The 17346-nt window shown below is 43.2% G+C and overlaps 1 protein-coding gene across 4 annotated transcripts; it reads right to left on the bottom strand.

The window, feature by feature from the left end:
- Positions 1-4530: 4530 nt before the first annotated feature.
- On the bottom strand, positions 4531-17329 carry LOC309538679 (histidine--tRNA ligase, cytoplasmic-like). 4 transcript variants are annotated; one of them, XM_082234487.1, is made up of 14 exons: positions 17216-17329; positions 15776-15989; positions 14374-14457; positions 13839-13958; positions 11665-11760; positions 10565-10690; positions 10221-10328; positions 9967-10065; positions 9598-9691; positions 9189-9316; positions 8860-9099; positions 5636-5752; positions 5194-5340; positions 4531-5072 (listed from the first exon to the last, which is right to left on the bottom strand). In XM_082234487.1, exons 2-14 carry the CDS (start codon positions 15878-15880, stop codon positions 5016-5018), a joined length of 1521 nt encoding a protein of 506 aa, XP_082090613.1. In that variant the 5' UTR covers positions 15881-15989; positions 17216-17329; the 3' UTR covers positions 4531-5015. The 4 variants fall into 4 exon arrangements, with proteins under 4 accessions (XP_082090613.1, XP_082090614.1, XP_082090616.1 ...); XM_082234488.1 differs by lacking the exon at positions 17216-17329 and adding an exon at positions 17075-17212; XM_082234490.1 differs by lacking the exon at positions 17216-17329 and adding an exon at positions 17119-17142.
- Positions 17330-17346: the final 17 nt, after the last annotated feature.

The following is a 17346-nucleotide window of genomic DNA, read 5'->3' on the forward strand; positions in this document are numbered from 1 at the left end:
TCGTGTTCATTAATTTCTGGTCTGGTAGAACTTCATTCAGAAATCGGAACCGAGACCTGCTTACTATGCCAGGATGCCTGTGTTATCAGCAACTGTTACATTAATAATAGTAGTAATAATAAATCACATAATTATCACTGTTGCTAAATTTTCCCATTTAGTTTCCCTCAGACCCCATGTGTGTATACCTGTAACTCAGCATTTCAAACATATGAATTGTAATGCACTCCAATAAAGCTTAAATAATAAATGTCATAGTTTCTAAGGTGCTGCAAGACTAATTTTGTTGCAACAAGCTAACACCCCTAGCTATATGGAAAATATCTTCCACCTGAGTCTTGTATTGAACCATGCAATCCTATGCACATCAGCTTGGATTCAAAATCCCACTGGGCTCAGAGGAACCACTCCTAGACAGTTGTGTACAAAGTTGCTGACTAACACTGTGATCTTATACATGTGTATGTCAGTGTTTCCAGTACAACTATTGCAGAGGTCGCATGACCGGATGATATAATTTGTTATGATTGAATGTGTGGGAACGGAAGGTTGTTCTTTGTTCTTCTCTCTCAGAGAGGATGATTGTGTGAGATGCAGCTCGCACTGCTAGTTATGTTCTTTTACTTAATTTGCTGTAAATAATAAAATACTTGATGCCACATATCTGGACAGTCTGGTTTCTCGCTGACTCTATTAGCATGCACACAGGTCCATTGGATGTGTGTCGCTGGAGGTACGGGACTGCCGCCGCCAAGTGAGTGTGTCTTGATAGTCTACTCAATTTGATGAAGCTGAGGTTCCAATACTTTGGCCACCTCATGAGAAGAGAAGACTCCCTGGAAAAGACCCTGATGTTGGGAAAGATGGAGGGCACAAGGAGAAGGGGATGACAGAGGACAAAATGGTTGGATAGTGTTCTTGAAGCTACCAGCATGAGTTTGATCAAACTGCGGGAGGCAGTGGAAGACAGGAGTGCCTGGCGTGCTCTGGTCCATGGGGTCACGAAGAGTCGGACATGACTAAACGACTAAACTACAACAACCACACACAAATGTGTGTATAGGATTGTAAGGTAAAGGTAAAGGGACCCCTGACCATTAGGTCCAGTCGTGGCCAACTCTGGGGTTGCGGCACTCATCTCGCTTTATTGTTCGAGGGAGCCGGCGTACAGCTTCCGGGTCATGTGGCCGGCATGACTAAGCCGCTTCTGGCGAACCAGAGCAGCGCAGGGAAACGTCATTTACCTTCCCGCCGGAGCGGTTCCTATTTATCTACAGTGGTGCCTCGCAAGACGAAAAGAATCCGTTCTGTGATTCTCTTCGTCTAGCGGTTTTTTCGTCTTGCGAAGCAAGCCCATTGAAGGATTAGCGGATTAGCGGCTTTTCTGCTGATCGGATCAGCTGATAAGCGGCTTAGAAAAAGGGGGGGGGGGAGAAAAAAAACCAGCAGGAACTCGCAAGACATTGTCGTCTTGCGAAGCAAGCCCATAGGAAATTCGTTTTGCGAAGCACCTCCAAAACGGAAAACTCTTTCGTCAAGCGAGTTTTCCATCTCGCGAGGCATTAGTCTTGCGGGGCACCACTGTACTTGCACTTTGACGTGCCTTCGAACTGCTAGGTTGGCAGGAGCAGGAACTGAGCAACGGGAGCTCACCCCATCACGGGGATTCGAACCGCCGACCTTCTATGATCAGCAAGTCCTAGGCTCTGTGGTTTAACCCACAGCACCACCCGCTATGACTATTTCTGCTGTAACAGACTAATACAGTTCACCCTGAGGAACTTGGCACTGAATGAAACCAGTCTTTGCATCTGAAACTCTCCTAATTTAACATGAATAGAGCTCAGTGGAGCTTATTTTCAATTCTGTCCCGCAAGATTTACTGCAGTTAACAGGTGGAATCTAGGCACATTAATGTAAAGTAAGTTCTGCTGTGTTCCATGGGGCTTAGAACTGAAGATGAAAGTGAGCTGTTTCGGTGGAATGGCCATAAATTTCAGACAGGTTGGTCCGTGTGAAAATGTCCATGCAAGTCAGCCCGCTTGGGCATAACTTGATAACATTTTATTAATTTTCAAAAAACAAAAACAACCACAAATAAAAGCAAAAATACAAAATCAAATCAAATCGAAACAAAACAGATTGACCTCCCCCTAGTCCCTTCATTGGTTCCTTTATTAATCAACATACCACATGTCCATTGTTAAATTTGAAAACCATTTAAATTACCTATTGCCCATTTATATCTAAATTACAAGTAGTCCTAAAACACTGCTAATGTATTAACCTGTGTACAATGTATTGTATATATGCAATAAACATCTTCCATTCTTCCTTAAATTCATTGTAGACTCTTCCTCTTCGTTTGTCAATTTTGCCATTTCAGCCTATTCCATTAATTTAACTTGCCAACCTTTTCTAGCTGGGGCATAACTTGGTGACATCAAAGAATAGCCCATCATCAGAGCAACAGAGAGACATTAAAAAAAAAACTGCTACAGAATTATTTTATTTTTAAGTGAATTGTCCTTTTTAAAAAAAATAAAATACATGAGCAACCTTTACATTTTATAGGCTCATCATGCTCAGAGAATGTGGAGACTGTACCAGAGAAGAAAGTGTGCAGGCTTTAAACATATGGACTTTCTTTGGGCTTGATATGAGGCTGCCACTAGATTTGTATTTATTTGTGTGCATGCATCACAGCTAACCTGCATCACAGTTAAATTTTCTGCTATATACAGGAATGCCCAATACAGGCAGTGGCCATTATATGTATGTCTGATATGTGTGCAACTGTGCACATGTGCATCATGCCAAACCTGGAAGTGACCTGAAAATGCCACAAAACATCACAAAAGGGGGTGGGATAGGATGGGGACAGGTGAGACAGCATTATGTGGGCCCCGCCAATGCGCATGGGGGTCTGGTACGTAACCCCCGTGCAAATCAGTTACTGCCTCTACAGTGGTACCTTGGTTTAAGAACAGCTTAGTTTATGAACAACTTGGATTAAGAACGCTGCAAACCTGGAAGTCTGTGTTTTGGTTTGTGAACTTTGCCTTGGAAGCAGAACATGTTCCGCTTCCTGCTGAGTGTGTTCCATTTGTAAATTGAGTCCCCACTGCTATGGGAAAACATACATTGGTTTAAGAATGCTTTGGTTAAGAACGGACTTCCAGAACGGATTAAGTTCATAAACCAAGGTACCACTATACAGTAATACCTTGTTTTGCAACCGGGATCCATTCCGGAGCCCCGGCCACTATCTGAAAAGGATGCAGGGCAAAGTGCCGCATCTGCGCACACACACGGAGAAGTTTGCACTTCTGCATGAAGCATTATTTGGTGGGCCTGTGCATGCGGCAAACTCGGAAGTAACCCGTTCCAGTAGTTCCGGGTTTGCCATGGGCGTTCGCCGGAATGGATGCGAGACGAGGTGGACATTTGCAGAGATATTACTGTACAGTGGTGCCTTGCAAAACGAAAAGAATCCGTTCTGTGATTCTCTTCGTCTAGCGTTTTTTTCGTCTTGCGAAGCAAGCCCATTGACGGATTAGCGGATTAGCGCTATTAGCGGCTTTTAGCGGCTTATCTGCTGATCGGATCAGCTGATAAGCGGCTTAGCGGCTTAGAAAAAGGGGGGGAAGGGAAAAAAACCAGCAGGAACTCGCAAGACATTGTCGTCTTGCGAAGCAAGCCCATAGGAAATTCGTTTTGCGAAGCACCTCCAAAACGGAAAACTCTTTCGTCTAGCGAGTTTTCCGTCTTGCGAGGCATTCGTCTTGCGGGGCACCACTGTACAATACTCAGTAAAAGTTAGCTACAATAGTAGCAATGACAAACTTCTCCACTAGGGGGATTTTCATTATTATTGTTATTCAATGTCATTAAGAACATCTAACTGTACATTATACACAGTATAATTTAAATACTATTTATATAAATATATATAGATATATAGTAAGTCATATGCAGAGTAGGCCTACTGCTGTTAATGAACTTCATTCCATTTATTTCAATGGGGTCATACAGAGCATGGCAAACATAGGATATCACCCTATTTTGGTTGTTCCAAGAGACACGAACAACTATGGAGCACATTGTCCTAACTAAGGATGTTGTTGTTTTTAGAAGGGGGGAAACCAAGGCTGCAAGTTTCAGTATTAACTATTCAAACCCTTCTGTGTGAATGCAGAATTCACTATTCCCTTTCATTCAGTTCAAAGTGGCACAGTCCAGTGCGTAGGTTTTCTGCGGAGTGTTTGGAAAACAGAAAGGAAGAGCACCTGTACCACATTTCATGTTGCTTTTTCTGTACTCTCCAACAAAGACCAAAGAAAGAAGTTTTGCTTTTTGCCAGCTTAGGTTCAGGTAAATGAACCTGTTATATTTAGATACTATCAGGACATTAACTTGCTGTCAAGAGTTTTGTCCCTGTAAACTGGTCGTGAAATCCTAATATTTTGCCTGTTCAGGAGAAATATTCTGATTTCACATATAAAAGTAGAAGTAATTAAATAGAAGACGTAATTCCTGGTTGCTGTAATATCAGATGCTATTCCTGTACATTTTCACTGTGATTTAGTTATGCAATATGGATATAAGAGCAAATTCATGCTGGTTAGAAATTGGCATCAGTCATTGACTGCCACTCTTGGTTTTAGGGTCAAAACTACAATATATTTCCCAGACACAGATGATTGGATTCCACAAACAAATTCCTATAAAATAGCTTCCAAACCTGGGAATCTCCCAAATCATTATTGAAGGCACAAAAACAGGGTGGAAAAAGGTGGCAACTGAATGCAATGTGAAAACTTGCTTTCAGCTTCTTAAATGTTATTTATCCCAATAAAAGCATTCTCTCATCTGTTCTGTATTCCACGTTTCTCAAAAGTCCAGTTCTTCAAAAATGCTGAATAACTCCAGGTGGCTTTATGGACCAGCAAAATTCTCTGAGGGCACACAGCTGCCAGATTTTAAAAATGGAAAAGAAATGAAATGAAAGGGTTCTATTTTTCCAATCTCTTCTTGATCTCCTCTATGAAATTCTCCTTAGGAACAATGATCTGAAAAGCAGATAGGGAACATGAGATTAGCATAATTTATCAAAACTAATTATCTTCCACTGAAAAAATAAAAATGAGTGACAGATCAAGGGGTTCTGGTAGCCTCCTTTGAAGCACCAACCTCTTTCCTGCTAGAGACATCCCGAAGTTTCACAACTCCATCTTTCTGCTCGTCTTCCCCTATGATGAGAACAAGTGGGATCCCATTTTTTTCACAGTACTGAAGTTGGTCCAGAAGTTTGGGGTTTTTCTTATACAGCATCTCTGCCTGAAATAAGTGCACAGTGACTGGAAAGTTAGACATTCACACTGTGTGTAGCATGTAGTAGCAAGTGAACTGCCCAGATATTTATTTGAATCATTAGCACTACTATATAGGCTTTCTACCAAATCAGAGGCTGATGCTGTCCCTAAATTTCAGGTCTGCATCAAGCATGAAACAGACTGGAGGGCCTGGTTATGACCTTATTCTCTGAGAAGGCTCTCCCACTTCCTTGTACTTTGGACTCAAATAATACCAGCTTCTGGAAATGCAGCAGTATAGCCTGACTCCTCAGTGTTACCTTGATGCCAGCACCCCACAGTTCAGAGATGAGCTTTATTCTCTCCGCAAGGAAGTTTTTCTGAGCAGCTGCCACCAGCACTTCCGTCTCTGTTGCGCGGATCTTCTCCTTGGACATCTGAAGGGGGAGCAGGGACAGAAGCTCATCGCAGCAACTGGAACCTCATTACAGTATTTACCAATCAAGCCACAACTCAGTTCAAGACTTTGTTGAGACCTGGAAATTGGTCCTAATAAATGCGCTCTAATAATGCTGCTTTTGTACTTTTTCCAATGAAGTTCAGTTTCACCTCTAATTTTAAGAAGTTGGCCATCCGTATTTATCTAAATTCCAAAATATGATTAGGTATACAGCATACTAAAATTAAAAAGATAAAAGAGGAGAACTAAAAGCACTGATGTGGTCACCTTTTGTTGTGGTTGTTGGTATTCATCTGTCTCGAGAGACAATGGAGTGTGCCTCTGGGGATGAAGACAAACCACTGTGTTAGCACCACCAAAGTGACCTCTCTGGGGGTGCAAGCCTGGGCAATATTTATATGAAGGGCCTGGGCTGCCCAGACAACAAGACTCTCCTCTCAGTCTCGCTGACATGGGCCAAAGGAAAGCAGAGCATGACGTTTGGCACCAGCTTGGCTGCAGGAATTGCCAGAAGGTGGCATGCAAGACACCATCCAACCATCTTAGGGACTCCACTCTGGATTTGTGTAGGGTTTATTCTTTAGTCTTTGCTTTCCCCAAATATATCCCACAAGGCAGAGGAGGTTTAGGATCAGAGTTTTTCTTCCCCTAGATGGGCTACCTTCCCAGGTTGATGAGCCTCATCTGCCCCTCACTTCCCTCTACAGCATGTGCACAATGCCTTCTTGATCACTGGACCCACTCATCCGCTCAATCTGCCAGAGCCTGTCTTTGCATGCAGAGAAAGTCCCTAACTCACTGAGGGTTTGAGACCTATTGGCTACCCTCACCAGGTTTAGCCAGCCATTTGAAGTCGTTCCCAGGGTGTGGCTGCTGTTGACAGCTTCTGGGAGGCACAGATGAGAGAAGAGTCCCCCAACAGAGGTACTACCCTTCCCCTAACACCCCGCGGTAACATCAGCATACACCATGAGTAGGCAAACTAAGGCCCGGGGGCCAGATCCAGCCCAATGGCCTTCTAAATCCGGCCCGTGGACGGTCCAGGAATCAGCATGTTTTTACATGAGTAGAATGTGTCCTTTTATTTAAAACGCATCTCTGGGTTATTTGTGGGGCCTGCCTGGTGTTTTTACATGAGTAGAATGTGTGCTTTTATTTAAAATGCATCTCTGGGTTATTTGTAGGGTATGATAATTTGTTTTTTTTTTCTTTTTTCAAAATATATTCCGGCCTCCCACAAAGTCTGAGGGACAGTGGACCAGCCCCCTGCTGAAAAAGTTTGTTGACCCCTGGCATACACTGTTCATGGAAAGCTGAAGCCACCTAGACAATTTGTGTACTGGGAGTAATAAATAGCATGAGCTTAAATCATCACAGTCTACATCAATTGCGAATTAGAATCATAGAATCATAGAGTTGGAAGAGACCACAAGGGCCATCGAGTCCAACCCCCTGCCAAGCAGGAAACACCATCAGAGCACTCGTGACATATGGTTGTCAAGCCTCTGCTTAAAGACCTCCAAAGAAGGAGACTCCACCACACTCCCTGGCAGCAAATTCCACTGTCGAAGAGCTCTTACTGTCAGGAAGTTCTTCCTAATGTTTAGGTGGAATCTTCTTTCTTGTAGTTTGGATCCATTGCTCCATGTCCGCTTCTCTGGAGCAGCAGAAGACAACCTTTCTCCCTCCTCTATGTGACATCCTTTTATATATTTGAACATGGCTATCATATCACCCCTTAACCTCCTCTTCTCCAGGCTAAACATGCCCAGCTCCCTTCAGGGTGGCCTGCAGCAGACCACCTCCTCAGCATCAAAATATGGGAGGCAATCGTACTTGTCTCTCTTACAGAGACTGCTGAGATAATGTAGTGACTGTCACTGTCTTTGGGATCTTTTCAAAAAGATTCAGCAACTGAGAAGTCATCTAATAGCTATTCACCACAATAGCTAAATGGAACATCCAAGTTCCGAGGCAGCATATGAGGCACTTGGGACTGGGAGAAAAACAGAGAAAGCCACCCCCTTGTGCACTGCTTGTGATTCTGCACAGGCACCTGCATGAATTCTGATGGAAACAGAAAGGACCTTCATCCTGTGACCCCTATCCTGTCCTGATAATTGAGTTGAGGGAAAGAGATCAACTAAGTAACTCAGTGCTGTATCTGGGGTAGGGCAAATTTTACACAATATTTGCCTTTGTGGATTTTTGTTGTAAAGCTATTCTAATACATATTAACCAACCACTTGTTATTTAGTTATTTAGCAAAATCAAGCTAATAATAATAATAATGATTTATTATTTATACCACGCCCATCTATTAAGTGCCAGAAGTTAAGCTGTTTGTGCAGTGTCACCTCTGCGCCATTCCAAATGTGTGCTAGCCGTCAGAGACTTTAAGCAGACATGCAATGTTTGTGTCTTCTTTCATTGCATAAGAGGGCTGGTATTGGAGAAGTCAAGCAATAGTTCAGTATTGCTTTCTGTTGCCCATTAAAAGATGCAGCCATTCCCTCATGCATTGCTAAAACCCTGCCCTGAATATTTTAGTGGAACTTTCCCCAAGATCTGAGTGCAGTGTTAAATAAGCATCAGTGATTTTGCTTTCCTGCATAAGACAGGAAAACCAGTAGAGCACGGGAAATTTGTACCTCTCCAGCAACAAATGAAGTTCATAGAAGAATTAACAGAATAAAAATCAAATAAAAAACAAACCTTGTCAGAAAAGCACCATTTAAAAGAAATAAAACTAGATATAGTGACTTTAAACCAAATATCTGCTTATATTATTTACTGTTTTAAAAGCCTGCTTAAAAAAACTAACTCAGACATTCAAAGTCAGGTTTTGATAGGTCTCCCTTTCTTTCTGCTGATAGAAAGGTGTGTTGTATGAAGTTTTCGTGAAAAAGAAGGCATGCCAAGAATCATAATGTATTAAATATTTGGCTTAAATAACACATTCAGGTAATATCCATGGCCAATAGACCAAAGAAAAGGAACTGCTACTTTCTCACTACTTCAGATGACATGTGATATGCAACTCTATCATTTCCTTTCCGATCACACATTAAGAATAAATCTTACCTCAGCATTCCGTTCTAGGATGGAAAAGATCCTTTCAACACCGATGCTCACTCCTACACAAGGCACCTTTTTCCCTTTGGGGTCAAATTTTGCTACAAGTCCATCATAGCGCCCACCGGCAGCCACACTGCCTATCCTGAGAGACTCCTTTGTGTCACTTTGTTGGTGCAGCAACACAGCCTCAAAGATCACACCAGTGTAATAATTTAGACCACGAGCCAGACTCAGGTCCATGGTTACCTGCAATGCAGCCAGGAATCTCATTAGTAGGCAAGAGTGAAAGAACGCCAGGAAAAGCCAGAAAGGGCTAATGTAATATCCCAACTCACCTGATCTATGATTCCAAACAGGGTAAGGTATTCAAACAACAACTTCATATCCTCCAGTCCTTCTATGGCCAGCTTACTCTGCGAGAGCTTTGGATCCTGAAGTAGCTTCTCAATCAGACATATCCCCCCTGCAGGAGAGGCAAATACAGGGTGGAAGAAACTCCAACTCCAGCAGTCTCCACAACACTTGGTCCATCAATTTCAGTCTTTTTCGAGGCTGCTACTCCTTGCCCAGTCTGAAATGTTTCCATTTCTCTCAACACTAGAGCCAGATAATTCTATGAGCACGGGAAATAGCAGCAGGGCACTTGATCTGCACAGAAACATGCATGAGTTCTCAGCCAGTCTGGCTGTGTCAGACTAGGGATCAAGTACGTACACAATAAATGGTGCCTAAATTGAAACTCACCATGGAGCTGAACATATTCACCAATGCGATCTACAGCATCTGGAGAAATCCCATCCTCTTCAACCATCTCATTTTTCACTTCCTTCCATGTCACCTGTAGAGGAGAGGAGAGAATTAGCTTGGCATATGCTCAACTAAAGCAGTTCTTCTCCTGGCTGATCACTAAAACTTTGCTAGCAATAGACCATTTAAACGGATAGTTTTACCAAGATTTATGTGACAGTGGCATGAGGAATGGCAGTTTGACAAGGCCTAATAATAATTATTATTCCACTTATTTGGTGTATGCTCAATGACAACACAGCTGAGCTGCTTTAAGATGTCGTCCAGGCTTAGCAGATTAAAACGGAATATTCTTTAACTGTTTACCTTGCCCAGCTTGTCAAGGGTGGAGCAAGCTGTTTCAAATTTGGTACTGGGAACACCACACATTGTAAAGATCCCATTCAAAATACGCCTTTCATTGATCTGGAGAAAAAGAAGAAACATTCTGTAGAAGTCAGACACAGACATCAGAATAAAGTCACTCATTTCAGTATTCCTTTCTTCCACTTTGACTTTCATCCCACTTTCATTTTTCACAGGCTTGTAAGCATAGGCCCATTCTGGCCAAGCTCCCTTACTTTGATGAGGAAATCTCCAAACTGCAGGGCACTTAGGATCTCGTGCATCACCTTCAAACATTCTGCATCAGGAATCATGGGGTCATATTGGCCAGCAATGTCAAAATCCTAGAGCACAGAAGGCAGCAATCAAAATCACAGAAGCAGAGCCTAGGTGTCATTAGCAGAAATATTCAACAAACCACTTCCATCTCCCAGAAGTGCAAGGAAGGCAAAACTTGTATCAGCACTCAACTCTCTTGCCATCCCTCTGCTCCCTCCCTACCCCAGCCTGATATTTTGAGGGAGGAAAGTTCCATAGTGCTCACTCTCTATCCATAGATCAGAAACCTGCAAATACTTACACACTGGCAGAATTCTCTGTAGCGTCCCGTTGCCAATGATGGGCTCTCACGTCTGTAGACTTTTGCAATGTGATAGCGCTTAAAATGGGAAACTTTGTTCATGGCCAAATAACGAGCAAATGGCACCTGGGAAGCCTTTGTTAAGAAAAATGGTGTGTAGTTCACAGAGCAAGAACAATCTTGTTTTGTCAGCAGTCTTATGGTTGCTATTATGTCACTCCTACTTCACGAATAGTTGCAGTGCCTTCTGAAAAGCGCAAGTTTAAAAGCAGTTGCAGACATGTCTCCGAAAAAGCTGCAGAAGAATATTTCTGAAGAACATAGACAATTAGTTGTCTTTCTATGGTTCTCTTACACTCCTACTTCACGAATAGTTGCAGTGCCTTCTGAAAAGCACAAGTTTAAAAGCGGTTGCAGACATGTCTCCGAAAAAGCTGCAGAAGAATATTTCTGAAGAACATAGACAATTAGTTGTCTTTCTATGGTTCTCTTACATTAAATGCAGAAAATATCTTCTCTCACTTACTCACTGTCATTTCTAAATGTATGATAGATCCAAGACAGAAAAAATAGCAAAAACCTAAAACTTGGTAGAGGCAAAGCAAGAAGAGTCTCTCTAGGTAGAACATTTCAAAGTTGTAGCACAAAAGAGGAGATAACATGCTCTGGCTTTGATGTAAGAATCTTCCTAACAAATGGAATGTGGAGCAGCACTTCCCCAAAAGATCTCAACTGTTTTGGAGGCTTTATTGGGACAAGACACTCCTTAAGCCTAAGGTATGATGCCCTTGCCACCATTTAGGGCTTTAAACTTCAACATCAGCATACTTGGTTGTGCCCAGAATCACACTGGAAGCAGGGTAACTGCTTTGATCTTATGTGCTCCCTATAACCACAGTCCAGTAAAAAGTGGTAGCTGTCTTCTGAACCAGTTGCATTTTTTAACCTATATTTAACAGCAATCACTGGCCTGCAGGATACAACATGATCTCCATTCTTCAGGAAGAGGCAAAGTTGCCATATCCTAATTCGACTATCTTACCCAAGAAAGACAGCAACCCCCACTGTAAAGGAGGGTTTCCTATCCTTTGGTAGGATACAGTCAAGTCATAGCGAAGACACAGCAACTCTCCCGCTTGGTCTTTCAGCTCATAGACCAGCTTTGATTCCTCCCCATAGTGATCAAACAAGAGGTCCTTGAAGAAAAAGAAAACAAAAAGAAACACAGTATATTTTGTCAAGTATGGACCAGTGTTTAATATTGTGGGATATATCATTATGTATCCCCCCCAATATTATTTCCTTTTAAGAAAGTTATTCTGTACCTAGCCACAGGTAATTCATGCTTTGGTCTGTAATGGGCTTTATATGGGCTGCCTTTGAAGCATTCTCAGAAATACCATTACAGAATACTGCCATTAGACTTTTGACTGAGCTGGGTCAAAGAGAACACAATGCCAATTTTGCATGGCCTCCCAGTGGGTTTCCAAGTCCAATTCAAGTTGCTGGTGCTGACCTTTAAATCCCTACACAGCTGGGTCAGGGATACCTAAAAGGCCACATCCTTCCAGGGGCCACTTCATAGGCTCTGCTAAAGCTCAATATTTCTCCACCCTCTGAAGTACCCTGAGAGAGTCCTTGGGATCTTTTTAGAAATGGCCCTATTAGGATTTCCTTTCACCATGTTATTTGGAAAGGGATTTGGTGCCAATGCTGTGTAGGCAATTTGTATATCTTAGTTTTGGGGCTGAGCATCTTCTGCTGGCTGTATCCGTGCTGCTTACCACCCAACAGGTAGTACATATTTTATGACTGATTAATCTGCTCCACTTCCCAGTGGGGAGGAGTTGCGGTGGACCGCATGGCCACCCACTCCCCACTAGGGGCGGGGGACTTTGTCCCCCATTGCCCGGGGGATCCCAGCCACGTCAGAGCCCAGCCAGCCAATCCACTGGTTGGGGCTGTTTAAACTGAGGAGCGAGCCAGAGGACTTCCTCTTTGGCTCGCTTCCTCAATCACCCGCCCTCCCTCCCTATTTTGCAGGTTAGTCAACGGCCTTGCTATGGACTTTGGTTGGTCGCCTTGGTTGTCCGAGGGGCCTGGTAGGAATTTTTCCACTTGGCAAATTGGCACTGGCCACTTGGTTTTTGCCTACCTTGTAGCAATCATCACAACTTTGTTAGGGTTGCGGCTAGGCATTGTTTGACCATTGTTTGCACTGGCTCCCGGTGGAGTACAGGATCAGGTTTAAGGTGCTGGTTTTAACCTTTAAAGCCCTATACAGCCTAGGACCCTCGTACCTACGGGACCGCCTCTCCTGGTATGTCCCACAGAGGAACCTATGGTCTGCAAATAAAAACATCCTGAAGGTCGCAGGCCACAGAGAGGTTAGGCTGGCCTCAACTAGAGCCAGGGCTTTCTCGGCTGCGGCTCCAATCCGGTGGAACGCTCTGTCACAAGAGACTAGGGCCCTGCGGGACCTGACATCTTTCCGCAGGGCCTGCAAGACAGAGCTGTTCCACCAGGCCTTTGGTCAGGGCGCAGCCTGACTCCCTCCTCTGGCAATCTGCACAGAATTTTGCTTAACGGTTGCCATCAATTTGATTTTAATTAATTTTATAATGGAATGTTTTTAGATTGTGGGATTATTTGATTGTTGTTAGCTGCCCTGAACCCGGCTTCAGCTGGGGAGGGCGGGATATAAATAAAATTATTATTATTTGCTCTGTTTTTGTAAGAACAGCCTGCTGGATCCGGCCATCTAGTCCAGAATCCTGTTCTCACAGTGGTCAGCCAGATGCCTATAGGAAACATATAGGCAGAACATGGCTTAACTAATGATATTGCACAAGAGATGGAGAAGAAGAAAACCTTGTTACATTTATTCAGTGCTTCTTGTTTTCTACAAATGATTGCATGTCCTGTACCAGTGTACACTGGAAGCATTGGAACCAGACCTGAAAGCTCCAGCTTCATGAGAAAGAACAAGTGAATTTCCTATGGCAGAAGCTTTGCTTCACACACTTGTCCTACTGATCTGGATCTAAGTGGCACCAAAACCCAATTGAGTCAACCTACAAAAGTTTCCATCTTTTGCCTAAGGCTTAATCCTATACAGAGTTAAGTTGCTTCAGTTCCACTGAAGCTAATGGAATTGAAGCAACCTATCTGCAGGATCTCAGCCAGCCTTCAAGAGATACAGGTCAGATGATTTTTGTCAGCCATTAGATCATTTCTTTCAGAAATGGAACTGGCTCTAAGTGACTGTCCTCACCTTCCGCTCAAACACAGGGGTATCTATTGTTGCAGCTCCATGACGTTTGAAACAGCTGATTATGGTGCTGAAGATTTTTTCTCGAATGACCATCTGCTTTGGGCTAAAATCCCTGGTGCCCTAAGGGTCCAGGCAGAGGAAAAGGTGGGGGGTTAGAAGATATCTTTTTAAAAGGAGGGAAGTGCTGAATAAAAATTACACAGTTATAATAGTAACAAGAGCCAATTATTGAAGGGCTTCCAGATGCTTCCATAGTTGAATACTGAATATTTGGATCGATGCCCAAAAGCTCCAAATAAGAATCAAGTACAGCTAAAAATAATAGAAAGTGATTGGGAGAACAAAACTGAACAAGCAGCAGATTAAGCTTTTTAAAAAGCTGCATGCTCTATGGGAAATGGCTGGATTGTGCGGAGGATGATGTACAGCTTGTTCCACTGCAGGGAGGACTAGAGCCAAACACCCCTTGAAGGGGACTCTGGGAGAGGAAGCAGAACACAGAAGACCCAGATGGGTAGCTGAAGTGCAGAATTACTTTGGCAGTTTTTATAATCACGTTTCCTTTTTCTGTAGCAGTTCCCAGCTGTGACGATGGCTGATTTATTACATCTTCAATCACCTGGAAAATAGTAGAGCAGGTTTGATAAAACAGACAAGACTGAACTGTCACTGTCACAAAATACAAGCACAGGGTTCAGTGTCTGTGTTAACATTTGTACATTTCATTCTATAGAAATTTCATTAAAAGTATTCTAGGTTTTAGTGGGGACCTAGAAAGCAGGTAAGTGATAATATTTGTCTCTAAAGATAACATCCTCAAAGAGATTTAGTCCATTTGTTGAAGTCCTGAAAACTTTCCTGAGGAGTACATTGTTAACAAGCTACAAGCCTAGGACCTCCTGCTCTCGTGCCTGCTACCTTATCTATTTTCAGCTGAGCTACGCTGATAGATTCACTCTTTACTTACTGCTGTACTGAATCAGACCATTGGTCCATCTAGCACCAATCTATCTGATAGCAATTTCCAAGGCTATCAGACAGACAGAGTGTGCTTTCCTAATCCAGCTACCGGAAATTCTTTTAACTAGAGATGCCAAGGACTGAATGAGGGACCAAACATGTGTGGTAAGGAAGAGCTTCAGCGTTGGGACAGAGCACATGCTTTGCATGCAGAAGTTCCCAATGTCTCCAGGTGGGACTGGAAGAGATCCATGTCTGAAACGCAAGAAAGCCACCACTAGGTTGCTGCAAAGTGTTAACAATATTGAGCTAGATGGACCAATGGTCTAACTTAGTATAAGGCAACATTCAATATTCCCACGTGTGCAAACTATATGCTTTGCCAGCAATTAATGGCATCCCCCAAGTGTTGCAATAGTACAACCTGACTGAAAGAAAGATACTAGGGCTGCAAGAGTGCTTTGTAAATAAAAAAGACACGACAAAGAAGATGGCCAAAATAACTATTACATGAATACTTTTGCTTGGCTAACATTCGCAATTGGTTAGGGACAGATTTGAGTAAAAAATCAGAGATACAGGTGCCTGACGTAATAATAGAATCATGGAGTTGGGAGGGTCCCTAAGGGTCATCTAGCCAAACCCTCTGTATTGCAGAAATCTTAACTAAAGCATCCGTGACAGATAGTCATCCAATCTCTGCTTAAAAGGAAGGACAGTCCACTACCTTCTGAAGGAGTCTGTTCCACTGACTCTATCCAGAAAATCTAACAACACAGAATCGATCTCAAAAATCCCTAAGATTTCGTGATTCTCAAACAGCAGCAATGCTTTTCTACACACCCAAGCACAAAAGGAGGAACAATAGACTTTTACCAACACTTACCTTCCTGTATTGCTGTAAATAAGACACTTCAAAACTTAACAACACAAAAGTCTAAGAACTAGATGATGAAGCCGTGGAAAATGAAACACACCTGATTTGGGAGATGACTGGAAAAGGCCCGTAGGATGCATAACCGCACTGGCAGGTGTTGACCCCTGCAGGAAGCTTTTGTGAAGAAGGGGCAGATCCAATGCATGGTGGGGAATTTATGCAATTAACCTCAGCAGATGGAGTTCCCCACTGCAGATATTTCAGGTCTTGCTGTGCCAAATAGGAACTTCTTGTATTCTAGTTAGCAATAGACACTGTTGTGAAGTATACAGCATGAAGGAGAGAAAAGGAAAACTGAATGACAAAATTCCTTTTAGTGGGGAAGTCACGTAAGCCATCCATTACTATGTGAATAGGCAAATCCCGAGTGCATTGCTCCTGGAAACGATGAGCGGTTGTTCTTACTAACATGCCCCCCAGGAGATTGGACCTACACTCTTGGATGTTGTGCAGTGCAGCTAAGAAATCTGCTTAATGATTGGATCATTTTACAACATGCTGGTGGTTATGTTTGTGACATTTTTATACCATGCTTTCTCCAGAGCTCAAGTACCTGTACATATGCATAATATACACACACCTTCCCCAAACCTAGAAGAGAAAGGTTAGGCTGTGAAAGGAAATGGCTGCTCCAAAGATCACTTAGCGAGTTCTGTGGCTGCCTGGGAGATATGAGGCCAGGTCTGCTAGGCCCAAGTCTGCCACTTTGGGCCCCGTCACCAGCTCCCCCATTAGCTGAACAGTCCTCACACAGCTGCCCTTTAAGATTGGCCAGGCTGAAGTGACAATGAGGTGGCGTTTTAGTGAAAATTAAAATGTTTAATCCCCATGTTTTAGTAGATGGGCACAGAATCTGAGGACCAAGAAGGAAATGTTGGTTTGCCTAAGGTCACCACCTACTGGATTCATGGCAGATGGGGAAATTTGCATCTCCAGGAACTTACTGATTGATCAAGTTTATTTATATGCCAGTTTTCCACAATGAGCTGTTCCATATTACACCCGCTGCCGGCCCCCAGCCCCCAGGATTGGTACATGAATAGAAAGCAAAACAATATATGGGTAGAGAGTCGCTTGTTGCAGCAGATTGGGGTGGGGATGACCAACCACCTTATAATATGATATTCACATTCCTGATTCTCATCACTATCGCCTCTTTGAATCTGTACACCGCCTTTCTGCGTTGTTGCACACAAGGCGGTTGTCAAGCTGAGAGAAACAGATCAGGCAGTGAAGCTCACGCGCCTAATGACAATCGGATCCAACACCAAGTAAGCCGTAATTATTGCAAGTCTTTTTAAAAAACAACTGGCATAAAATGAAGCAATATTCAATAGACCCTTTGAATTTACCGGTGCGCGACACACTTAACCCTAAAAATACCAGCGAGAAGAAAGATGAACGGAAATTCACTCCCAGAAATTACTACAAAGCATCGCTAAGGTGTAATCGATAAAAACAACAATATCGGCCCGCTGACCGGCGCTCTGAACGGAGGGAAATGGAGGCCGCGGAGGAAGGGATCTCGGCGAAGGCTGCGTGTGTCACTCTTCAACATCTGCTGGCTCTATGTGCTCGCGGGCCGCCACTTAAAGCGGAAGCACTTGCCGG

The sequence above is a fragment of the Podarcis vaucheri genome (genome assembly GCF_965113315.1).
Source record: "Podarcis vaucheri genome assembly, chromosome: 8".
Classification (NCBI taxonomy): domain Eukaryota; kingdom Metazoa; phylum Chordata; class Lepidosauria; order Squamata; family Lacertidae; genus Podarcis; species Podarcis vaucheri.